This window comes from Lytechinus pictus, chromosome 9, assembly GCF_037042905.1.
Source record: "Lytechinus pictus isolate F3 Inbred chromosome 9, Lp3.0, whole genome shotgun sequence".
Lineage (NCBI taxonomy): Eukaryota > Metazoa > Echinodermata > Echinoidea > Temnopleuroida > Toxopneustidae > Lytechinus > Lytechinus pictus.
The window spans coordinates 6,301,833-6,329,682 of NC_087253.1; the positions used below are offsets into that span (position 1 = coordinate 6,301,833).

The 27,850-nt window shown below is 38.6% G+C and overlaps 1 protein-coding gene across 1 annotated transcript; it reads left to right on the forward strand.

Annotated features, from left to right (window-relative positions):
• Window positions 1-400: 400 nt before the first annotated feature.
• Window positions 401-27,850, forward strand: LOC129267845 (uncharacterized). The gene is made up of 9 exons (XM_064104297.1): window positions 401-2,037; window positions 7,654-8,828; window positions 11,983-12,152; window positions 14,741-14,833; window positions 22,150-22,299; window positions 23,312-23,536; window positions 24,342-24,701; window positions 25,652-26,069; window positions 26,649-27,850. Exons 2-9 carry the CDS (start codon window positions 7,703-7,705, stop codon window positions 26,831-26,833), a joined length of 2,727 nt encoding a protein of 908 aa, XP_063960367.1. The 5' UTR covers window positions 401-2,037; window positions 7,654-7,702; the 3' UTR covers window positions 26,834-27,850.

The window sequence follows — 27,850 nt, forward strand, 5'->3', positions numbered from 1 at the left end:
TAATGATAATAGTAATGATAATAGTAATTATAATAATTAGTAGCGATGGTAATAGCAATAATATTAATTATGGAGAAAATAAGGATGATGACGATGGATTCTATAGCCAGCTTATTTTTTTTACTGCGCATTTAAACACTCAATAATAATAATAATAATAAAATGCAAGTAGCAACTTCTTGGGATGGGATGGAGATTCATAACTCCCCTGCCCCTCCCCCCCCCTTTTGCAAGATACGATCACCGATCCCTACCCCATACCCCGCCATTGCTAATCCTATACTCTAATTCTGTACTCTAAACTAGTTTTGATTATCATGTGGTCGATCGACTCCGTCAAGTTTATGAGAGTTTTACTTCCTGATTTGCACTCAACGATTATATTTAAAAATAAATCATCACTGTTTGAAGACAGCAATGAATGAAGGCTCTATAGGAAATGGATTCTACATTGCAGGCGCAGCGAACGTTTACTGAATTGAAAACACGACAGGCCTACATGACAGGCCAGCATTATTCTGGGCAAAGGTGGTGGTATTTGTGTAAAATATTTGGCAACAATGCTGGACACCAATCGATATAATACCTTATTTACATAAAACAGGATGAATATTCTTTGTTTTATATCTCTGTTAGTTGTTCGACATTCCTATGTCAATTTCATCAAGCAGACGCGACATCAACTATATCCTACAACATACACAGCAAAAACTGTGGTGTTAACCGGTGTACATAGAGGACCACACCAGTTGTTTTACACCGGTGTTAAATTGGTGGTGTTAGTTTTACACCCATAGGTGTTATTACAACACCTTTGGTTGTTATATTTACACTCTTTGGTGTTATGTTCAATCTCTAGGGTGTAGTTTAACACCTCAGGGTGTGGTCCTCTGTTAACACCAACTGGTGTCAGTTTTAACACCACAGTTTTTACAGTGTATAAGGGCACAAAGTCATTCGCTTTTTCCCTTGAGAACAGGTGGATCTGTGCCGATTATTAATCGTTTGTTGAAAGAGAAAGCGTGATTTAAGATCCACACCCACACCGTCTTCTACCTGCACATCTCTACACACAATTAGAAAATGACTCATCTAATTTTAAATATAGCGTCTTCTCGGACGAGATGGTCTTCTACAAAGTGAAAGTTTTTTTTTTTAAATAAAGCGATCTTCATTTCCTGGTGGATGCTGAAAGAGAATTGCTGCTACTCAGACAGATATGAACAGCGGAAGAACCAAACAACACCACTATCTATAGGTTTGTGGAATTCTATGCCTATATATTGTTTCTATTCTGTCTTCAAGAAAATCTTCTTCTTCTTCTTCCTGTTACTGCAGACAAACCCCCCAAAGCGGGATATAATTGCTGCAGGCGTGTGTGGCTAGTGATGAATTTGAATTAATGATGTGCCCCCCCCCCGGATGAAAGTAGACATTTGAATTTTGTTTAGCCTTGTCTTAAAACCATCGACCGGTTTAGCTTCACGTATGTCTACTGGCAGCTGATTCCATTCTGCCATAGTCCTTGGAAGGAAGGAGTACTTGAAGCAGTCTTTTTTTGGTTGTTGGTCGGGAGAAAGAATTCTTTTTAAAGCAACTGTCATTATATCATCATCGCCGTCTTGGCCTTAAACTAGTCACGTGATTGAGACAGAGACTTGGATCGTTGTTTTTTCCAGCGAGAACAATCTTTGCGAAAAATTACTTCACTTCTTCAAGACAAATAGAACCGGAGCATTAACCTAGAAGCACATGATACAGTTTGCAAAAAACATAACTGGTCCTATTTCGATATACCAGGAAATTATATAATCCTTTGTGGAATTATCTGCGGAGGGCCTTTCCACAGGAACGCCTCACATGTCAGATGACGGATATAATATATGAATATACGTTTGTAATCAGGTAATTACGATATCTTCAGCAATATTTGTTATTCTACCATCGACTCTGCTGGGCTCACAATTACTTCCTCCTTCTGGTAGTAATCTTATCCCTTCATGACGTCATTTAGTTCCAGCCGTGGATCGGCATGAAGTAAGTTACCTTTATCTGAACGATTTGACTTTCTAAAAGTGTTCATTTTTATTGAAATTGTGACCTTACAATACATGACCAACAAGTCTTGTAAAAAAAAATCATATTAATTATAATGAAAAGCATTTATCATGTTTATAGGGTGCTTTTACTAAAGCGCGCTGTATTCTGTTAATTATTAATTACTTGGGAAAAATAGCAATCGGCATAATAAAATATTATTATGAAAAAAAGGAAAAATGAAACAGTACACTGTAAAAACTGTGGTGTTAAAACTGACACCAGTTGGTGTTAATAGAAGACCACACCCTGAGGTGTTAAAATTACACCATAGAGATTGAACATAACACCAAAGAGTGTGAATGTAACAACCAAAGGTGTTGTATGACACCCATAGGTGTTAAACTAACACTGTCAATTTAACACCGGTGTGAAATGACTGGTGTGGTCCTCTATGTACACCGGTTAACACCACAGTTTTTGCTGTGTAGGTAATAACAGTGGGAGCTTGATAAGTGCGTGATTTGATAAATTTCTTTGTTCACTGTTATAAGCCCCGGATAAATTAATGTTGAAGAAGAATTCTAATAATAAAAAAAAAATATGACAAGAACTGTTTTCATCAGAAAGACTTGTTCTAATAGGATCCACTCTATCAAACAGCGTTGATACATTATCAACGATGAGTATATCGGGACAATGCCTCCATATTTTTACCGATCGTTTCTGCGTATAATAGCCGTTGTTTTAATTGACGGAAAATGAATAAGATGCAATAATAATGTCACAGAACTATATAGATAACAAATTTCTAATACATATTTTTGTTCGCGAGTTTGTAATAAGTCCATGTTGGGAGGGTGGGGGGGGGGGAATTCAAAAGTCCACCCCATAACGCAAAAAAAACATTAAAAAGTTGACTTATTCAAATTTCACTTATTTTTCAATTTTTCACAAACAGTTATGAGCACAATTCAATGACATGCAAATGAGAGAGTCGATGGTGTCCGTCATTATTTCTTTTGTTTTTATTGTTTAAATTGTACAATAATTCAAATATAAAGATTTGACAATAACGACCAATTTCAATTTTCCATAAAATATTAAAATAATCGTAATACCACATGTTCAGGGATGAGAAGAAAATTGGAATATTTTATATTTCATATAATAAAATATGAAAGAAATAGTGAGTGGGAGATAAGTCACCTCATTTGCATACCGACCAGGATGAGCATATAATTATTTTGTAAAAATATGCGAAATTGGAAAATGCCATAACTTGCTTCGGTCTATTTTAAACCCGATTTTTTACGAAATAGTCACTATTCTGCTTAATGAACTTTTCTCCTTTTAGTCCAGTCAATATAGAGTTTGACCCACCACTAATTGCAACACGAGATATTCCACTGCAATTCTTTCAAGGAAGGTCCCCTAAACAACATACTAAAAGTCCCAAGCAATCCAAGCAGTGGAAATTTATGAAATTTGCATATTATGCAAATTAGCCATAAAAAGTTAGAAAAATAGGGACAATAGCCCAAAGATTACAAATTGAGTGTCCAAAACAATTTAATTTGAGCGAAAATTCATGATAAATAACTGTATTCAATGTTTTTTGTCAAAAGTGCAAAAAAATCTACCTCATTTGCATAATATGCAAATAAGCATCCTTATATGGAAAAATGTCAAGGTATTGTGATTTTTCTCTCATAAACTGCTTGAAAATTTCATTAATATTGAAATTTACATGCTGCTATCACTAAGGACGTTAAATACATTTGTATTCAGCTTAGTGTCTGTAGTGTAATTTGCATAATATGCAAATAAAAGTATCTAACATGTTATAAATATTCAAGAAAACACACTGGTGATACATCCCTCAAAAATTGCAAGTAGATTATCTATTGAAATTGGAATATGGCAATACCTTACAGTAAGGTTTCCTAAACACCATATTAAAAGTCCTTAAGTATACAAGCATATAGGAAAATCACAAAATTTGCATTTTATGCAAATTAGCCATAATAAATTACAAATAAGGAAAATAATCCAAATATTGGAAATCAAGTGCAGAAAACAATACGAATTGAACTGAAGCCCATGATAAGTTTTACAAATTTAGTTATTTTTAAAATAAGAAATTGTAAATAAATCTACCTCATTTGCATATATATGAGCATTTTTATATGGAAAAAAAATCCAGAAATTTTGATTTTCTCACAAAAACAGTTATGAAAACATTTCAGTCTAGATCAATATAATGTGATCACTAAGAATGGCAAAAACAATAATCAGCTTAACATCTGAAGTGTAATTTACATATTATGCAAACAAGCATCCGACATGTTATAAATATTCAAGGAAACACATAGTGATACTTTCCTCTAAAATTCCATGTAGATTATGTGTATTAACCATGATGACCTTCCCTACACTTCTTGCTTGGTTGATATTGACTTTTGTCACGAGCAGTTACCCCACTCATATTGTACAATGATGAGTCCATTCTACATGGATCCCACTGCTTGAATGCTTCATTATTTCCATCCAAGTCTTGCTCTCTTCTTGACTTTGTAGAGACTTTGCGTTTCTTGCAAGTATAGTTCACGCTAGCAAGCTCCTGGATTGCCAAGTGATCAGCACAAGATGTCACACCCGTACAAATAAAAGCCCATTAGCTTCGAATATTTGGTCCTTGTAGCACACCACTTACATGTAGCTTATAAACTTGGGGTCCTTGTATTTAAAGCGCTTAACGATAAATCTCCACCCTACATATCAGAGCTCTTATCTCAGCATAGACCAACACGCAGTCTCAGATCAGCAGATCAAGCATTGCTGAGGGAATCTCTCAGCCACACAACCTGGGGTGACAGAGCCTTCTACATCTCTGGACCAAAGCTGTGGAATAGCCTTCCCCAATTTATCAGGAGAGCAGAGACCCAATCAACTTTTGACTCTTACCTGAAGACCTTTTTGTTCCCCACTCCAACATTATCCCAAGAATAACTCAATTGTAGCATTACTAGAACAGTACTTGAACTGAATGATGATTCTAAGCACTGTTTAAAGACATTGAAATTTGTGAGATATTTCCTATTTTTGAGCAAGCGCCATGAGCGCCCATCTGAGGCGGATACCGGCGCTTTACAAGAACCTATCATCATCATCATCATCATCACTTGTCTTGGTGGTGAATATGAGTACTTGCTTGGATCACAAGATCTCTGGGCATGCTCAATAAGAGTAACAATGGGCATTTGCCTATACGAGCAACATGAAAGCCATTCATAAATTTATGATGAAGGCTTAAAGTGCATTATAGGCATCTTTCTCAGATACAGGAATCGTGATTAGACGTTCTTGCTGAATCCAGTTGCTGCTTCATGATGAAGTATCCATTTTCTGTTCTTTCCTCTTTGATAAATCTATGGCAACCATCTCCAAATATTAAAGCTATATTTTCTAAGTCGTATGCAAATAATAATATTAATGTCCTGATATTTATGGTAAACAGAAATTCCTCAGTGAGACAATGAACAAACCAGATGGAGGACTAAGCCAGATTATTGCCTTTCCAACAAGAGGACACAACATAATGGAACACCCTTAAAATCACCATCAAATACCATCCAACATTGATTAGACAGTGTGTACCACTTCCAGGATTTATTTGCCACAATGTGGTACTCATGGGTATACTGTGAGGTTATCCAGAGGAATAAACCTTTTAGTAATTATGGTACGACTAAGGATGTTCTTCTGGAGGAATGCTGACTTTAATAGTGTCATGCAGATGTACTTTGGACAATCATACAACTCTCTGTACTGAAATCCGACAAGTCGAGCATAGGAGACTGAATGCCAATCAAGAGGACTTTAACAAGAACACACTGTTAACCATGTCTTCTTCCGACACAAGTTGCCTCAATGGACAATGGACATAAGTTGTGTCGGAAGATGTCAAGAGTTTTAGAGAAAGGCTTGCACATTTTAGAGCTCCAAAAGCATCAGTAAGATAAAGCTCAGAATTGCTACAATGCATTAAAGAGGACCATAAGAGGGTTTGTAGACAAGCCTATAATACATAATTTGTTGACCGGATTGACAATGATCCAGGCTGTAACAATTAGCATGTTGGGAGCCCTTAATATCAATAGCTATGACTACATTGGAATAGCATTATTAAAGGAAGGCAACGATTTTTAGTCTTAGTATTCACCACTGATCATGATGATGATGATGATGCTGCTCTACGAGTCCTGGGACCCAGTCCTGATCCAGATATGGCCAGATAACATTGTTTAGTCAAACAGGTGTAGCCAGACTACTGAAGAAATTGTTGAAGAAAACACCCTGCATGAAGCTACTAGGCCAGACGGAATCTCTGCTACACTTCTTAATGAGACTACTCATCAGATCTTACCTGCCATAAGTTTGCTTTTCCTGGCCTCCCTTTATCATACGGTGAATTTTCAACAAAGTATAAGTCGTTCCCATCCATATAAGAAAGGGTTGTCAACTCTATTAAACAAACTACACACCAATTCAAATACTGTGCTTTGTTCTTGCCGATCCCATCATCTTGTCAGACTAACAACGCGGCTTAAGAAGCGAAGAACATATTTCCAGTATTTTTCCTTGAATATAAATCATATTAGGATAGATTTGAATGCTTAGTGGTAGCAGCATATTAATTTGAAAAACTGAAATGTTTTCACTGCAGTCAATGTGATAAAAATCAAAATTTCTTGACATTTTCCATATAAGGATACTTATTTGCATATTATGCAAATGAGGCAGATTTGCTAGCTTTTTTAAATAAAGACATTGAACTTATTTATTCATCATGAACTTTTGTTCAAAATTACTTGCTGTGGACATTTAATTTGTAATCTTTGGATTAATTTCCTCATTCTTTTTTTAAATGGCTAATTTGCATAATATGCAAATTAATTTTCAGGCATTGGGATTAATTCTCATGCTTAGTGATATACTGTAGTAGCATATTAATGTCAACATTAATGAAATGTTTTCAAGCAAGTCTATATGAGAAAAATCACAATATCTTGACATTTTTTCCATATAAGGATGCTCATTTGCATAATATGCAAATGAGGTAGAAATGTTTGCACTTTTGATTAAAAACATTGAATTCAGTTATTTATCATGAATTTCCATTAAATTTTTTTTTTTTTGACATTTAATTTGTAATCTTTGGATTATTCCCCTTCTTTTTCTAATTTTCATTGGCTAATTTGCATAATATGCAAATTTCATAAATTTCCACTGCTTGGATTTCTTGGGACTTTTAGTATGTAGTTAAGGGGACCTTCCTGGAAAGCATTTCAGTGGAATATCTCGTGTTGCAATTAGTGGTGGGTTACCCCCCTATTCTGGCTAGATTGACTGGACTATTTTATTCACATCAACTTTTTGTCGGGGAAGACCTGTCCTTTAAATTAGTTTCGAAAGTGGTTACACTTTTGCGGCCTTACATCTTTTTTTCTTGGCAGCAATATTGTAGGCCTACGCCCTTTCATCGATCCCCCTCATATCACCTCATTATTTTGAATTAACAAATAAATCCCTTCGTTTATTTTTGTTCTGTAGGAGCTCGTTCGTGAATATTTTCTGAGGCCGTAAAACAAAGTGGAAAGTTATGGCGAGGTCTGGCCACGAGGAGGAAGTCTTCTTTTCTGCTTGTTTATCCCCATCCGATTGTTACGTCACAATGGCCCCAATCAGTGGAACTTCCGAGTCGGCTGAAAATTATACTCCGGCGACGGAAAAATCGGAGGAGCGACCGGCAATCCGACCGGTGCCTGCCCAACGTCGCCGACGTATCAGTCACCCAAATAGACACATAGGGTCTCGTTTTTCCCGCGTCATGTCGCCAACACGTGAACCGGTATCCGATCGGGTAGAGTCAACCTACGACAACCTTGATATTTTAACCGAACCGAAACCGCAACCGCAATCGCAATACGAATCACCGCCTTTAAGGATACCGGATCCTCGGAGGGCCGTGGAGAGTCAGTATGAAAATGTAGTCCTGAGACCGCCCCGGTTATCACCGAGGATGCAACCGCGAGCAAGCGACGCGGTCCTCACTCAACATGTTACTCCACAGCCAGCTTTACCAATCCGAACTCAGGTTAAAGAACTGCATAGACTTCAGCCACAGAAAGACAGACGATATTCGAGAAATGTAAGCTCGGACATCCAACAGCAGTTGGAAGGTGTCGTAATGCGGCGCAAGGATCCGATTTCAAGAAATCCTCAGGGTCCAAAGAAAATTACCGCTCATGCGAGTCACCTCTTTGCCTCGGATCCAGTTTTTCCGGGTTTCAAGAAAACCGGTGCGATTGACTTCGACGCGCGGATCTACCGTTGCAATGAAATCTCAAAAGAAAACATAGGAAAACAGAGCCTGGTTATGGGAGAAGAAAATTTCGGGTGTGCCTATGTCAACCATCTTGGTGGATATTTGAAACTCATGCGCCTTCAAGCGACTCTGTTCATTCCTCCTCATGCAATACTCGGAGATCCGGAACCGGTTGTACTTTACTTCATGGCAAAGACAAGTCAGGTCGGATACTCGCCGCTTGTCGGATGCTTACAGCCGGATCAGTTCCTTGTGAGTCCGATAATGTACATCGGTAAACCGGGCTTCAAGTACAGCACCGTCGATGTCGTTTTATCGTTTCCCATGGACGAGTCACACAGTACGGCGAGTTTCTTCAGTGTTCTCACCGTGAAATCATTTGATACTGCTTTTTCATCCGGTAAGTTGCTCAGAAATGTTACTCTCTGTTAAAGGGGAATCCAGCCTTGGCCATTTGGTGAAAAATAAATTAAACAGAATGGCGGAAGTTTGAAATAAATCGGACAAGCAATAAGAAAGTTATAGCTGCTTTAAAATTGAGGTAGATTTCAAATTGGCAACTGGGTAAGTGAATTATAACAAGGGGCAAGGACCACTTTCCCATAGGCCATAATTAGGGATTTGTGGTTTTCTCCTAAGTACCGATTCCCCTGGGGCAGAAATATAAATATAACTCAGGTAGTATATTGGTTTACAAGGTCATGGAAGAAAAATATAATTTGATGTAAAACTTTTGGGAAAATCACATTCATGACATTGAAGCTATTTTATATATTGAAGTACATGGAAGAGTAGTCCTTGCCTTCCAACACGATGACCTCACATATGAGGCCATGGGTATAGTGATTACCAATATTTACAACTTTTAAAAATTCATAACTTTCTTATTGTTAATCGCTAGAGGGTATTCATTTGTCTCGCAATCTACTATGGTCTTGATCACTCTCGCAAAAAAAAAAGTGTTCTTATTGTTTGTCCGATATTGGTCAAAATTTCACCTATCAACTTGTCTGATAGTTCTTTTTTCTATAAAAACAAGTTTTCATTTGGGTAGGATTCCCCTGTATAATACCGCTTTTAGTGACTCGCTGGTCTAGTCCAGGACCAGGCTAAGTCGTAAAATTTTGAGTTTATGAATGGTGCGGGCTAAGATAGCCCGTGTCATCATGGCCAGGCTAGTTTTGGTGCTCCTTTTATCAGCACCAGACGAGTGCCATCGTGAAAGTAGCGTTAAAAAAGTAACGCGGCTCTGCTAAAGTTACCGAACGCTTGGGGTGCGGACTAGTGCGGGCCTGGTGCGAAAGAGTTGCGTTTAAACGCAAGTCAAAAAATCAATCGCAAGTCCCAAATGCGCGCTGTTGATTGGTTGAAAATCAAGTTGCGCATGATTTTTAGAGTTGCGATCGATTGCAACTCTTTCTGCAACGGGCCCCTGGTCCCTAATCACAATACCTCTCTGATTTGTTCGAAAACAAACGATGATGTCATTTATTAGGCTCAGAGCCATCTATTCGCCCCTCCACTTCATGAAGATACAATGTATACTTTATAGATAGAAATGAACTTATACTTTAGATAGAAATGAACTACCAAACATTTTTTTTTCCATGTTCGCTAAAAATGTCAATATTCATTATTATCCAGCACGGTCCGCCGGACTATTTCACCCACCAAGAGCTAGAACCATCCTTCTGAATAAAATACTTATTTTTACCGATACAAAACTTTGGAACTCTCTTTTGGAATCAGTGCGCAATAAACCGACACATTTTAGTTTCAGTAATGGGTTAAAGAAAATTCTTCTCCACAAATATAAACCGCTGATCTCCAACGTCTCTACTTAAGCAGCTTCCTCCTTTTTTCTCTCTCTTCCCCTCTCCTCACACTTTTGTCTTCTCTTTTAATTCTTATTGTGCAGTTTTCTTGTTTGTTTTGTCTGTTTTGGTCTTTTGGATCGTTTTCTGTAGTGTTTTTTTGTGGTTTCTCAGTCCTGTCTTGTCCTCTGTTCACTGTCTTTGTTTTTTTCTGTTATTAATATTCCGTCTTTTCTTGTCTAATTTATTTTATAAACACTATCTGAATCGTTGTTTTGTATATTACTTGTATACCATGGGTATGATTATGTTGTAATAATTGTATTAAGTTTTATATAGTGCATAAACATACGAAGCTTGACCCTATTAGTATTTTTCAATTGAATATTGTTAATTTCTATTTGTGCTTGATAAATTTTAATCAGTTATTTATTTCAGGGGACTCACATAAACAAGCGATGCTTTCCAGTGAGTTCCCTTTTTTCATTTCTGTTATTCATATTCCGATTTGCTCTTACTTACTTTGTAAATTTGTTTGAAATGAAAAGAATAAATTCAATCAATCAATCAATCAATCAATCAATCAATCAAAATGGCGCTAGCCCCCCCCCCTTCCGTGGTGTCCCCACAGTAATCATGATAGGTATCGAATAAATGCCAACTGAACAATCGCGACTGTCAAAATTATTCCTTCACATAGTTAAAACGCTGTTCAAATATTTTATTCAACGCTGTATACAATATGAATCTTACAGTATAGTTCTTTAAACGTTTAAAACAAGCGTTTAAAATCTTTAAACAATACTGGTTTTTGGTATTTAATAACAAATAAATTGAGCATGGTTGTTTTCAAACTGTTAAGCAGTGTAACAACTACGGTTAGGTTCATAATTATAGTAACTCGTAAAAATATAGACACCGATTTTTATTGTGCGCACCTTTCATTATTGGTTTATTTCCAATTGGTCTAATGCCAATCCGTCCAATTATCAACTCGTCTACTATCATTTAGTCTACCATCAGTTTGTCCACTTTCCACATGGTCTAATTTCCATTCGTCCACTCATCATTTCGTCTAATAACCGCTTTGTTCAATAGCCATTTAGTCCATATACCACTTGGTCTAATTTGACTTAATTTTCATGGGCGAAATGGATGTAAAGAGAAGAGTATTGGACCCACTAGTTATGAGACGAAATGGTTATAGACGAACTGGTGATTAGACGAAGTGGCCATTGGACCAAAATTTGGACCAAATGGTTTTATCTGGACGAACTGTTGATGGATGGATTGGTTAATCAATCATATATTTCATTATCATCATTACATAACCTTGGTATAATCGAACAGATAATATATATACATGAGTGGATCATCATGGAAGGAATGGCATTAGAATAAATTAAGGTAGACCATGTGATGTGACGACGCAGGTGCGGATCCAGGGGGAGGGGGGGGGGGGAGCACAGGGGGCACGTGCCCCCCCCCCTTACCCCTTTTTTTTTGCTTGTCAATTTTTTTCGGGTATGAAAAACCCATAATTTTTGGTTGAAGACCTTTTTTTTATTATTATTTTTTTTTGCTTGTCAAATTTTTTTCGGGGACGAAATATCCTTAATTTCCTCCGAAAAATATGCCCCCCACCTTTTGGAAAATCCTGGATCCGCCCCTGAGTCGACGAGTTGGCAATAGAAGAATTGACAATTTGCCTCATTATTATTCTCTTTCAACGATCACCAGAGAACTCAAAATGGCGGATTCTAGCTCCCGGTCACGACTACTTTTTCACTGTCTGTGGTGGGCGTGGCGTTCTCATGGTTTCCCAGTCAGCCTTCTACGTCATCAGGGCGACCAAAGCAGCTCCGGAGTATCAGAATCTCGCGATACCTCGCGATACTTCGAAAAGAAAGGTACATCCATTCAACACTCTAAAAATGAACTGTTTAATCAAGATTGAAAGGTTGGAGGAATGATAGTCTTTTTGCAATGTTGCATTTACCACTTGAAATTATTGGTCACTTGTTGGATTCAGATTTATGCAAGAACATAGAAAGATTGTCATTCCTCCAGTCTTTAACATTTCATTATTATGCACCAGAAACTGTCACATTTAGTCATTTTTTTATTTTTATTTTTTCCCTTTACTTTCTTTTGATTTACTTTCATAACTATGTGACATGTCACTCTCAAACCAAGTCGTAAAAATTGTAAGTATGAGATTTTTATTAAGCTTGGAAAAACACATGTATTTGTAAGGTTTAAAAAGTATTAAAATTTGTCTAAATCTGTCAATAATTGTCCACATAAACACTTTGATGAATGTACATAGAAGAAATCCTCGGCTCCTCGCAAGAAGGAACAAAAGCGGTTATTTTTTCGATTAATTTTGTTCTTCAAATTGAAGGAGTACACTGTAGGCTATCCAATGATCTTAAAATTACATCAAAATTTCAAGTAAAACTCAAAATATCAGCAAATTATGAAGGACATAATAATAAGTAATGGAAAAGTACCCCTTAGTCCCTTTTTGATTAAATATACATAGAAGAAATTCAATGGAAGACCCCTCCCACCTCCCTACCCCCCCCCAAAAAAAAGAGAAAAGAAACAAAGGTTTGAAGTTCAGGGCTTACTCAAGCATGCGGGACGCACGGGTGACATTCGTCATTCCGAAGGTTTGTTATTCCGACGGTTCGAATATTCCGAAGGTACTTTATTCCGAAGGCTCGTTAGTCCGAAGGTTCGTCATTACGAAGGTTCGTTAATCTGAAAACGAAATAAGGTTGGTTATTCCGAAGGCTCGTCATTACGAAGGTTCGTTAATCTGAAAACGAAATAAGGTTGGTTATTCCGAAGTCTGGTTAGTCCGAAAACGCTGCAAGATTCGCAATTCCGAAGGTTCGCAACGACATCACACTGATGATAACCTCATGATGAAAATCTCAATGTGGAAATATCACCAAAAGGCCAATTTTGGAATATATATACGTGCCCTTTTTGTTGTTGCTTTGTCCCCCAATGGAAAATACGTCCCGTCGCGCCCCTGCCTTCCCATCCTCATAACATTTGAAAATGAAACGGTATTTTAATCCACCCCCCTCCACCACGCTTGCCCTTCCAGTTATTCCGGCTTCGCCATAGATTATTTCATTGTTCGGATTAACAAACCTTCGGAATAACGAACCTCTTGTCGTTTTCGGATTAAAGAACCTTCAGAATAATTAATCTTATTTTGATTTCGGACTAACGAACCTTCGGAATAACGCCACAAATGTTCGGATTAACGAACCCTTTTTCGTTTTTGGATTAGCGAACAACGTGTTTCGGAATTACGAAGTGTAAGTACTCTGAGCAATCAAAAAAAAAAATTGTGTCAAAGAAACTCTTACATGTGTCTCATTCTTTATTTACCTTTACAACTTAAAATGAAAGAAATATATTCTTTCTATTAGCCAAGATAAAACATATTTTTTTATATCGAGTGTCATTACTCATATTTGTTTAATTTAATGTTAGTTTTCTCCTCAAATTGTATGTGTGTTTTCCGTTATCCTATATTCTTTGTTTTGAACAGAATACCGACAAACTGATACAAATGATGTTCCAATAAATTCAATTCAATTCATATTTTAGACATAATCACTAAGTTTGCTCTTGCATTCATGTATTTTTTTATTGTAATTATTGTATTATTTCCGGTTAGGCCTGTAAAGAGAGCGTTAAAGTCAGCTACAACGTTTTAGCCCCCCCCCAAAAAAAAAAAAATAGTGACATAATGACCATGTTAACTGAAAATGGATTTTCAATGGTTGTATATTTCTCTGATATTAACTTCATTTTCCAAGAAAAAGCAATATATTTTTTCCACTCTCTAGTATTCACTCAGCTTTTTTTTGGAACAACCACCACTGCCGCAAATTGGCACCATATTTATAACTTTTTTTTTTATTTAAACCAACTTATTTCTTTTATCTCTGGCAGGTGAGATGTTAAAGTCGCGATGAATCCTGAGCGCCTTATTAGAATAAAGTCTCGTCTTTTCCAATTTTGTTATGTTTTTTGTTGTATTACTTTCAAAGTAAAAAAAAAAATCATAAATAGCGCGGCACTTGTGTGACGACCACTGCGGCAAATTGGCAACATATTGAGCTTACCTTTTCTCTGACACATGCAAATTCGAATTGGCTCAGTTGGTAGAGCGTCCGTCTCACAACCGGGAGGTCGGGGGGTTCAAACCCCGACCGCGTCAGACTAAAGACGATAAAAGATGGGAGTTGCTGCTACCCTGTTTGGCATTCAACGATTAAAGGGATAGAGCCTCGTCGATCTGGCGCTGCACAGCGGCTGCCGATCAATAGGGCAAAGCAAATTTGCGGAGTATTTCATTACATGTCTATTTCGAACAATAAATTATGGATGTTCATCATCTTTTTCATTTTCATCTTTCTCATTTGATTATGTCACATTGTTTGTTTTTGTTTTGTTTTGCTTTTCAAAGATTCGAGTTGCCCTTTTCGGCCGATCTCTGCCGGAATCTAACCGAGCAAAACTTCATGTCGTGTTCTGCAAGGATTGTGATCAAGAGGTAGAGGTGAGAAAAAAGAGACATTAAAAAATAAATATATATATTCGATTTCGAAAACTCGCTGATGTAATCCTGAGAACAATGGCTTCTTCGCGTGGTGTATAAAGCTCTGATGTCAAAACCACAATTTTTAGCAAGTCAGTTTTGAAAGTACTTATCACCATTCTAATCACGGTCATTAAGATTGTGTTTTGTATTTCCCTGAACAACATCTCTCATGGCTTAATAAATTGGCCTATATCTATTATACAGAGATTGACATGTTCATAAACACGGTTAAAAGTCATATTCTCTTGTCATGCTTGTAGCCCTATATTGTAAGTCTGAAGTTGCTTTTAAAATTTGTTTTAATTAGCGTGGGAGCATATCGAATCACATATCGTAGCTTGAAGTCGAATTTGAACAGGTTTTGACAATAGAATGCATGTATCAATATACGTAGTGTATAGGCCTAAGGGGCCTACAATATAAAAACACAACCTAAAATGACACGGCAAAATGACAATTATTGCATTACATAAGATAAATACTATAATCACAGAGCATAACAAAAGTAACACGATAGTGCGTCAGTGGCAGTAATCGCGTCACTGACATTGTGTCAACAAAATCCGCTGAAACATCAGAGTTTTATGCACCACGTGAAGAAGCCATTGTTCTCAGGATTTGATCAGCGAGTTTTCGATATCGCAACGGGGTCGGATCCTGCATCATAGAAAATATATTGAAAATGCTCGTCAAAGCACAATGAACAGCTGAGAGGCCTATGCCAAAAATTGGTTTACCGAGACAAGGCGCTGTCGCCCAGTGGATTAGTCTTCTGACTTTGAAACAGTGGGTCGTGGGTTCGAATCCCAGCCATGGCGTAATTTCTTTCAGCAAGAAATTTATCCACACCGTGCTGCACTCGACCCAGGTGAGATGAATGGGTACCCGGCAGGATTAATTCCTTGAATGTATGAGCGCTGAAAGGCAGCTCGAGCTAAAGCCGGTGTAATAGTAATAATAACGTGTGTGTGTGTGTGTGTGTGTGTATTTGAGTTTTGTCGCGCCTCAGAATAAAATTTCTAGATAGATGGCGCTATATAAATGCCTATTATTTTTATTATTATGTAGGTAAAGGTAAAACCGACGACCGACGTCCGTGACATTGAAATATCGCTGTACTTGTTTATGTGTTCAATTCAGGGAATACTTGCCAATAGTAGGCCTATGGTTTGTTTCTAATACTTGTTAAGGGTAGGGTTTCACACGCCGATACTTGTTAAGGGGTGCATTTTCAGAATATGGAAAATGCGTATTTAGGGTAATTTTCGAGACTCCATGGTCGCGCATGGTATCCACTCGTTAATGGAAGTGCCCCCCCCCCCTGTGTACAATGATGATTCAAGATTCACGTGTGAAAAGGCCCAAAGACTGGTTTATTATGAAAGGCTTATGACAATAAATTTTCTGTTCCACGATTGTGAAAACTCACTATTGTTTGATATACACGGATTTACTATGTTTACCGACACTTCAAAATTATTATATATAAAGACTTCTCGGATTAAATATGTTAAACGACTACATGGATTAATTATGTATAATGACTACTCATATTTATCATTTTGAACGACTACTCAGATATATTATGTTTAGGCTCCCATTCCACAGAAAGGAGACCTTTGAACATGTTGAAAGGGCAAAAATTGGCAAGGTGTTACAGCAGTCTCCAGGATCACTGAAATTTGTCATCTCCGTAGAAAATGGCTCCGAAAGACCCCTCAAAGAACCCTGAAAGACTGATTAATATTTATTTTCTTACTGGGCTTTGACTAGTCCTTTGGAGATGTATCAATGGTCTTTCAGAGATCTATTAACGATCTCTCACGAGTCTTTCAGAGGGTCGTGGGTTCGAATCCCAGCCATGGCGTAATTTCCTTCAGCAAGAAATTTATCCACACTTTGCTGCACTCAACCCAGGTGAGATGAATGGGTACCCGGTAGGAAGAAATTCCTTGAATGCTTTGAGCGCCTAGGCAGCCCAGCTAAAGCCGGGATAATAATAAAAGCAGGGCCCGCTGGGTGAACAGTTTTCGGAACTGAAGCGGCTTCCCTGGGTAAATATACCTGTATAATTATTATTATTATTATTATCTCCGCAATGATCTTGAGGGACTGTCAAAAGATGGAAAGAATAACAAGAATTTTGAAAGTTCATCAAGAGACCACCGAAAGACTGCTGAAAGACCCGCCACGAAATACATAAGGCTACTTTGAAGCGTTTAAAAAAAAATGGAGATCATGGACTCAAACATGAAGACCACTGAAAGATCATTCAGGAATTATGAAAGAATTATTAAAAGTTCATTGAAAGACCTTTGTAAGATCAAGCAAGTTTCACGGTCTTACAGCGGATTTATTTAATACTTGTTACGACTACTTGGATTTATTATGTATATTAACTACTCGGATATATTATGTTTAAAGACTACTCGGATTTATTATGTTTCACGACTACTCGGATATATACTATGTTTATGAACTATACGGGTTTGTAATGTATCACGACTACTTGGGTTTATAATGTATCACAGCTACATGGATTTATAATGTATCACGACTATATGGATTTATAATGTATCACGACTACACGGATTTACACTCTAAATTCCAAGGATATAAAATAAATCAAAATCGGCTGTGGATAGTGACCAGCCGACTGTTGGATTTATTTCAAATCTTTAGGATTAACTTTCAAATCACAAAATATTTAGATTCAAATCTTTTAGATTCATATCTAAATCTACAAGGTTTAAAACTAAATCTAATATTCGGCTTGTCACTGTTCCCGACGATCTGAATTTATTTCAAATCCTTGGAATTTAGAGTGTATCATGTAACACGAATACATGGATTATAATGTATCGCGAGTACACGGAATTATAATGTATCACGACTACTCGAATTGATAATGTATCACGACTACATGGATTTATTATGTATCACGACTACACGGATTTAGGTCATACGACCACATGGATTTATTATGTATCACAACTACATTTAATCGTTAGACTTGGGGAGAATGACGTAGATTTAAAAAGACCACCCCCCAAAAAAAACCACAAAAAAGTTCCACGTCACTATACTCTCGTGTAAAAGTGAAATGTTAGATGATATTAAAATATAATTCACGTAATGGAGCCATTTCTACCTTTTCACAGTGGCTTGAAGCTAGGATTTTGTTTCTGTTTCTTATCCAGATAAAATAGTTGATAGCTGTTTTCGCCTTTATTTGAACTGCACAGGAAAGCGATCACGATTATTACAGTCAACCACAGACAGATAATGATTATCTCCGCGATAAACTACTTATGAATAATCGTAATTTTGCGAAAGTGAAAGTAAAATTGACATATCATCTCCACTTTCAGTAAGAAATATTACACTCAATCACAACTATCAAGATGACAGGACTTACATGATTTTGCATTAATGAAACCAGTTAAGCTCTTATGGTGATTTCATAATGCCGCATCATGATATCAGGGAAATTCTATAACGATTTCCCATATTTACATCAATGTTGCGAACTTGCGTATTCTTACAATTAAATCTAACAAATTGTAATGATTAGATTTCTCCTTCATCTTTGTGTAAGCAAAGCTTTATAATAGCTAAAATTATTCAGTAACATCTAGAAAATATCTATCGGTATTAGTGTCGGTATTTGTACAACGAGGAAAGCAAAAATTAAAAATATGAAAAAAATAATCGTCATTATTTATTGTCTTCAGAATTCATTCACGGTGCAAAGAGTTAAGCACGGATTATACGCCATTGGTGTTGGCTTGTCGTGGTCTAGTGGTTCTGACTCTCGCATTTCAAACAGATCGTCGTGGGTTCGAATCCTAGCCATGGTGTGTTTTTCTTCAGCAAGAAATTTATCCACACTGTGCTGCACTCGACTCGGGGTGAGGTAAATGGGTACCGACAGGAAGTAATACCTTAAAAAGCTGTGCGCTCCAGAATCGGTAGACTAGCTTTACGGCCGGAGTAATATAGAAGCGCCTTGAGCACCTAACAAGGTGGATACGTAAGCTATACAATTCCTATATTATCATTCTTATTTTATAAAAAAAATCATGTTATCTAAGGATAAATTATTAGACTTCGTAAAGAAAAAAAAAACACACCATTATAAAGTCCACGTTAATGACCCGAGTACAGCAGGTTGCGTTTGTGCCATTCTTGTGTGAAAACCCACTTGTTGATCAACGTTTCAATTAGGGTCTGTGCCTGCAGACTACACTCTCTCACAGTGAGAGAAAAGTGAACGCGGTCGTCGCGAAGATGAAGAATTTGTATCGGTACTATTGTCTTCAAACATTGCATGACGCAGACTTTCAGTATAGTGACATCATTTCCCCAGAAATGGATATCAGCATACTGGCTTTGTTAAAATTTTTACTTGAAAGACATCGAAGTAACTGCTACAAACACCGGACATACAGTGCAGCCCAGACCCCCCCCCGGAATTCAGTGTAATTTTTGGTAGCATTTTCCATTGCTCTACTTCAGTCGTGTGTGCATTATGAACGTTGAGATGAGTGTCAAATGAAAGAAGAAAAGTATAATCTTTCCATTCATGTACATTTCATGAAACAAATTATGATCATGATAAGGAAAAAAAATTGCACTGAATTAGGGTTTCCATTTTTGGGGGACGCAATGTACATCACATATATATTGTATATACATACACACACATACACACACACACATAATATATATATATATTTATATATATATACGGTGCGTCCCAGAAAAAAAACGAGATCTATCGATGATTTATCATAACTTAATCACAAATACACTAAAAAAGTGACCTATAAATGTAAAGCTTAGTGTCTCCTCTTTCATTTGATATAACTTAGAGTATTCAACATTCATACATGAGTGAGCAAAACCAATTCGAAGAAAGAAAACCAAAATGTTACTTGGTGGGCGGAATCTGAGTTTCAAAATGAAAAAAAATCATATTTTTAACAAGTTCAATATCTGGTCTTTAATTTGACACCTCAATTACTGAAAACAGGCAAGAAAAAAAGAAAGTTCTGTTTATTTGAAATAAGGCATGAAGTCCAATAGTTTCATAAAATGAAGAGGTGTTACAGGATAGCTCTAAGAATTACTCGACACTCCGTTATGTTGACGATCAGCCATGCATAAATTATTTTGTTAACCGGAGAAAACATGTATGTTTCATGACATTATGGAAATACAAGCATTGTTTTGAAAAAACAAAGCTTTCATTTTTCTTCACCATTTTCTGCGATTTAACTATCAAATTAAAGAGCAGACATTCAACTTTTTAAACATCTGATTTTCTTTTTGAAATTTTGATACCCCCCGCCAAATGACTTTTTGCTATTCTTTTTTTCAAATTATTTTACTCACTCATGCGTGGATGAGAAATATTGTATGTTATACCATTTAAAAGAAGAGCTTCTCAGCTTTACAATGATAGGTCATTTGTTTATTGTATTTGTAATCAAGTTATGATAAATCATCTCTAAACCTTGGTTTCGTTTCATGTGGGAAGCACTGTATAATTATATAACTGTATGGTACTTTCAGATAATGGTTTTGAAACTGCAGTTTACAAGTTGTATTAGAAAAGAAAATTCGTGCAACCTATAAAGATATCCAGTCATAAGCCTTGTTTATAGTTCGTGTTAAAATCATCTGAAGCAGTGGAAAACACATACTCTCCTCGCATTGTGCCTGTATGTTTCCCATGTTTAATTTTCCCCTCACGTTTCATATACAGTATGCTTTGATGGTGAAGAAAATTTTAGTATTTTTGATTATGAGATTTCATAGTTTTGCCATAATTATGGCACAATATTGTAACTAATAGTTCTTAACCTCAAAATGTATACGGCAGTTTTAAGCTGAACCTCTTATACCCCTTTCATAAAGCCAATTATGCGGATAATATAACCCAGGCCTAGTAGGAAATGGCAATGTATTGGCAGTAGTTTTTCCTTTTCGAAACAAGTAAACGTAAAATCGGAGCGGGACCAGAGTTATCCGCATTATTTCGATGCTGCAATTATCCGCATAAAAGCGGCATCGGGACCAGATTTTGACTTTATGAACGCATTTCCAAAGTAATTCGGATAATTGCCATGGTGCGGTCACAAGGTCATCCTTTTCCAACACAACCCCATCGGAGGGGGTGTGTGCAGTTGCGATGACAATTATCCGCCTTTTTCAGGTCGGGCGCTCGTAAAAAATAGTGCGGATTATTTTCGGAGTTTGTGAATGCAATTTGTTATTGAATTATCCGCATTACTCTTAGGCGGATAATTGGAGGATGGGTTTGTGAAAGGGGTATAAAGTGACCTATAAAAAATAAATTGAATGACTTTTAATACATTTGCGTAGCGCAATTTCATTTTACGCTGGCTAAGATCTGTTTTTTACTTAATTACATAAAAAAAACTTTCTTAACCAAAGAGCGGTTTTTCATTTAGATTTGAAAATAGTTAATTAGTGGCCTTTGGACCGATTATTGAAGTGCAGATGCTAGTTTGAAAAAAAAATTACAAGCCCCTCAAATAGTGGTTATCGCTCCAAATGGAAGGTGATTTTGGTTGAATTTCGACATTTTCCCAAACCAACCTGATTTCCCAGGGTGCTATACGCAGCAACACCAGAAAATGGGGATGAGGGAAGTTGTTTCAGCACCCCTAACACCCTCGCCTCCCAAGGCCATGCAATTAGTAAGTAAGAGAGTGAATTTTTCACGTCAATTGACAGGCAAGTGTAAAAGAGCGATTGGCATTGAAGTGTGACTTTTGTTTTGTTTGATCATAATTGTACGCTCTTGAAACGCAACGGGTCTTCCCACCGGACCAAGTGACAATGAGTCTGAGGTAAGGAGAACATAACGTAGACAAACACATGTAACCTTCTGTCTCGTAGGTCCTGTCCTAGCGCCAGGATCATGGGGTGCTGTTTTGAATCTGACAAGAAACAAAATGAAGGTGATTTATGTCCAGGAAAACTTCGTATGCACGAAAACGGGGTTCCCTACAGAAAATAGGTAATACATTTCTCCTATTTGGGGTATGTACCAAATTTTCATGGGGTGCCTCTTAGGGAGAACACGCAGCGGCCACACCCAGGTAAATCATGGGGGTGCCACTTACCAGGGCCATGCCTAGCGCACACAGGCCTAGTAGGAAATGGCAATGTATTGGCAGTAGTTTTTCCTTTTCGAAAAACAAGTAAACGTTCTATTCATTTGACTGATTATATCAATACAGAGGATTATCGAATCAGAGAAGCGAGATTCATTCCGTAAGCTAGACCACGTGAGGGCGCTGTCCATCCAGACGTCTTCAGGTCAACCTATCTGGGTGTCATTCTGTCAGTTGAAGAACACATCTTGGATTCTCCAGACTAGTTCAACCGCGGTGAGTATATCGCTTAGGGAATGGACGGGACCAAACTCCCAAAATTAAGGTTATCGGGAAAGGATTCTAAAATTCTAAATGTATTGAAAATGCCAGTCAAATCACAATGATCTGGTGAGAGGTCTTTGTCAAAAATTCGTGAACCAGAACAGCAATTTCGTCCTAGGTTTCGTAGCTGACGAAAACAAAAATTGCAAAATTTCCGACAAATGCTGCTTTGTCGAAGGGCATTTGACAATAGCGATTCTTTGTTCTTGAGGCGTCGTGCATATTGGAAGGGAAAAACTTCTATCACATCAGGTCGGAAATCTTCCGATTTACTGGTTGAAGAGCAATGGAAACCCAATCATGTAGCAACACTACCACACTCCGTTCTAATGGTTGTCGATGACATCCTGATAAAAAATGGTCATATGAGTAGATTTTGGGGTTTCCCCCATAAGGAAACACGGTTCAATGACATTTGCTCCGGCGAAAATTGCTCCGCTCTAAATTCCACGTTCTAATCGAATGACCAACTTCAACCCTGGGTTTAACACTATACCCTACCCTAAACGTAACATAACACCCTTTCGCAACCCTAACCCTATATCTTAGACGAAATTAAGCCTGGAGCAATATTTTTGCAGGAGCAAATATCATGTTACCGGATTAAACAAGTGTATCTCGTGAGGTTAAAAGAAAATACTAAGAGTGTGCAACCATCGATCATCGGTTAAAACGAAGACGCTGTGTTGCATTGGCAGTGATCATGTAGCAAGGCGTTTATCTACATTTACCACTTCACATAGGTGTAGTCAGTGGGTACCCGGTAAGAAGGAATTCCCTGAACGCTCGAGCGTCCGATAAGGGTAGCCGTGCTAAAGTCGGGGTAATAGTATGCAGTGCCCATTTGTATTAAGCGCTATATAACTGTTGCATATGATTATTATTACAAACATTGACAAACCTAGGTAACCTTAAGTCTTGCCTTACAAATTTCAACCAATCGAGTCACTCATTTTCATGACAGAAATTCACACCGGACGAGCTGTTCAACTACGCTGAGCCGTATCCACCCTCTGTGACCTTTGCCCTGTCAAATCCGGCCACCAACCTCATGTCCACCGATGCGTTCGTCCAGTGCATGGTTGTCGTCCACGAGGGATCCTCAGCAAACTACCAGGATGCTGACGTCACCACTTTTGTTCAGCTGGTGGGGGACGTCATCGTGGCAAAGAGTGGCCAGTTCCAAAGTGTAAGTTTGTTTTAATTCGCGGTCAGAGTCATGCCCGCTTAAATGACTCACTGGACTAGGTACCCCATTGTATTGGTTAAGATAATTAAAATGGTCCAATGCTTTCACCATAGCTAGCATTGATGACAATATATATAAATGTCCTGAAGCAAAAGCTGATCCAGGACTTTACAAAGGGGTGGGGATGAGGTATGATTTGCTCAGATAATTTTGACAGGTTTATGTTACAAACAATTTGACAAGTAGAAGAAGAATAATGAATCTTCAGTCATTTTTGTGTCTGCCACTGCGATAAGATATTAAGGACCGAGGACCACTGTTGACTAAAGATGCGTTGTACACTGTAAAAAAAATGAAGTGCTAATTCAGCACTTAAAGTGCTTGTATAGTGACTGCACTATGAGTGCTGATTTTCTAGTTTAAATTTGCACTAAAAATCAGCACTCGTAGTGCAGTCATTATGCAAGCACTGTAAGTGCTAAAATAGCACTTCATTTTTACAGTGTAAGTAGAACTCCAATGCTATTTCGTAACAATTCCCGCTATCAATCATTGATCAGTGTTCCGCGGCCCCATCAGCATGATTTAAATGACCCTGCCAAAAATCAATGTCGACATACGTCGACGGGTACATTAACGAGTATGACTGACGTCACGTAGGTTTGGACCTGACCTCATCAGTCTTCCTTTACGGCCTTGGCGAAATGTCACACAAAGCAGGGGCAACTAGCATTAAAATGCGCATTCGTGGGATCAACTGGAACCGATTTTGTAACATTAAATTGTGTTTAAATCTTGCCTACAGCAATCACTTGGACGGGCATCTGCAAAACGTCTACCAATGCTGACTGTACCTCAAACTGTGGTTACCCCGCCCTCTAGTGATGGGTCCGGTCAAACATCCCTCTCATCAAATTCCTCACAGATACCATCACATTGCCCCTCCGTGTCGCCGCAACCTGTTCCGGATGTCGACCGGAAGTCGGTGGTGCTGTTGAACTCGTATGACGCACAGACCGACACAGCGAAAGCCCGCTTTGAGGATATCTACGTGTCCTACAAAGGTCTCGCCGAACTCTGCTTGATGCTGCAAGCTTCCATGAGTGGATCCAGCGAAAAAGACTGGATGACCTTCGCCAATAAGATTGGTCTATCAATGGAACAGGTTAGCAGTTATTCTGTACATGACGTATTTTAAGCAGTAACTTTTTCAATCTTTGAATGCGGTAACCTAACTGTTATTGGAATCCTTCAGTTAAGACAGAGTGACGAGAGTTCTATAAACCAGGCGGTCAGATATTCACCTTGATAGCGACTACTTTGCCACAAAGCCTAGCGCACACTATGCAAACCGATGCGACGCGTTCTTTTTCTAAAAAATCGCATTTTAGATTGAATGTAAAAGTTCCAAGAAGTAAAATTTCATTTGAAGTTTTGCACAATATTAGGAATAATAAAATCATAATTTAGCTTTTGTGGCAAGCCCTGTGGTCGGAGTGAAATCCAAATCGTAAACGGCAAATCAGAGCAACGCTCTACTTGTCTTTATTTCACATCGGGTTTGAATTTTCCCACACACTACGAAATATGCAGAAAGACGACGACAACCAAATTTTCTTACATTGGCAGTGCTTATTCAAACCACCCCTCCACCTTGGCTGCCGTTTAACGAAATATCGGGGGAGGGGGGGGGGGGGGTGTAAATGAAAGTGGCCCCCTTTCCCGGGTACAATGCATATTTTACGTTATTTTTCTTGTGTGGTCTCTGCAGTTTCACACTAAAACTTACCGAATATAGAGTCTCGCGTTATCCCAGGCTCGAGAATGTAGATATTATCATGTTTCACAAGGGCGTAGACTGGTTTGAGCATTAGGAGGTGCACATCTTGGGGAGATGGAAATAAAGTGGAATGGAGGATGGGGGGGGGGGGGGGTGCACATCTTTGGTAGGTGGAACTAATGTTTGGAAAATGAGCTGTTGAAAGCAGAAGAATGGAAACAAATTTTGTTTTGCTTGCCAGTGTCGGATCTCCTCTGCCTCAGCGGGAGGGTGCACCGAGTGCATCACCAGCCTACGTTTTTGTTTCATCACTTTTCTTGTGCCTTCCTTCTTAGGTTGACAGGATGTCCGATCGTTACAATTTCCAGTCCCCACTTTCCATCATCCACCTCTTCTTCGGCACCTGCCCGGCGGCGACGTCCTGCTGTCCGTCGACGTCTCCCCGTGAGAAAGCTCGAGCACTCCTCGTGCGCCTCATCTCCGTCTTCCAGGAAATGAAACGAAACGACCTGACCCACGTTGTCCGGCGCGAGCTGACACGCATCGACCAGGAAATCGACCGATACAGCAAGTTTCTCTTCGAAGGCGGCCAATTTGAGATTAGAACAAACGTGGGTGGCGCTGTTACCACAAACCGGACACGTCCGCGACACTCGTTCAGCGACGGGGATGTCACCGTTTTGACACCCTCATCAGAGAGCTTTAAAGGGAGACTAAATGACATTGTCTGCTGGTTCAAGAGTAAATCATCTGGTAAGGGTAATACTAAGTCTTATTTCAAGTCAGAACGCATAAACTGTATTTTTGTATGCACCATCCGGAATGAAGATGGTAGGTGAAGTCAACGGGGGGGGGGGGGGGGAGGGGGCGCTAGTTTGCGCCAGTTCGCGCCAATGCAAAGCGGCTACGGAAAAAATCGCGGCTATGGGCACCTAGTGTCGCCAATAAGGTCACGAGTGGCGAGTAGTTGCTCAAACTACCTCCCAGCTGGCGCGTGGCGGTGCGTAACATTGCGTAATATCGAAATTTGGCGCGATCGACGTATCTCAAACATTTAGACATTTTCGTCGCGCCAAACTCAATATTTTGCGCCGTTAGGCGCCACCACGTGCTCGCCATATTGGAGGCGGTTTGAGCCACTGCACGCCACTAGGTCATGTGTAGGCAACTTATTGGCAACTCTAGGCACCACATCTGCTTTGCATTGGCGTGGATTTGTGCAGCCCAGTGGACTCCTAGCAAAACATGGCCATTGTTTGGGATTCTTTATAGAGACTTTGCAACAGACTGTACGTGGATTATGTTCACACTCTTGTCTCTTTTTGATTGCAGATGTCTTGAGGTTCACTGGAAGTAGTAAGGAAACGACTGCGGAACAGATCTACGAAGTCCCGAGGTCGAATTTCAGCGTGTTTGAAGACGGGAACACGTACGAAGCACTCGTCCCTCTCAAAGGGCGGAAAAACTCGAACAGCGAAAAGAGGAAAGAAAAGGCAAAACAAAATGAATATAATTAAAAACAGCAAGAAGCGGATAACGATCTGCATTTCAAGCTGATGACGTTCTCCCACGCACGAATCTGTTGTCTTCTCTGGTTCAAAGCTCACAAAGCCGTGAATAATCGATTTTTCGCACACGTAATCACAATCGAATTATGAAAGATTACCACGTCTGACCTAGATTATACTGCAAGCAACAAATGATCTTCCTGAAGATAGACATGTATATTTGTAAAATGCGTTGCTTAGGTCATTCATATGAATTTGATGACTTGCAGAGAACATAGCCGATGATGACTGTATTCTTGTGTTTGTGTATTGTAGGAATCAAGGGAAATCAGCAATGACGAACACTACTGAATCTGACAAGAAGATAGATTTTGAAATAAATCACTTGAAAGCAAACTGTCCTCTGACAGAAAACTTGGAGCCTGGGGAGGGGGGCTTCTGGGGTCTAGCCGCACACTGCAAAAACTCCGGTGTTGATTTAACACCAGCTCGGAATCTATATATGTCCACACTAGAGAAGTATTGAAACAACACCAGTTTGGAATGAAACCGATGCTGTTTTAATACTAATTGGTGTTGAATAAACACCTATCTGGTGTTAGACTAATACCAAACCGGTGTTGTTTAACACTTCTCTGGTGTGGACATATATACAACGTAGATTCCGGGCTGGTGTTAAATCAACACCGGAGTTTTTGCAGTGCATGCTTTATCGGCTTATGTTCTCACATCGGGTTGTCGCATCGGATCGGGCAATCGCGAAACCTGCGCATTGGAGAAAATGGCCACCTAAATTCCCGGGATGTTGGGTACAGTTTACACGACCATTCGATAATTTTCGCCAAACATCGGGTAAACTGGACACGACGTTTCGGGAAAATATCTATACCCTTCTTAATATGTGTTTATTTCGTGTCTCCCACCAACTTTAAAACCCTTTCGCTACCCCTGTCTCACATTGAGGGACAGGAATAGAAGTCCTTGCTGATGGCTGGTCTTAAAGGACAAGTCCACCCCAACAAAAAC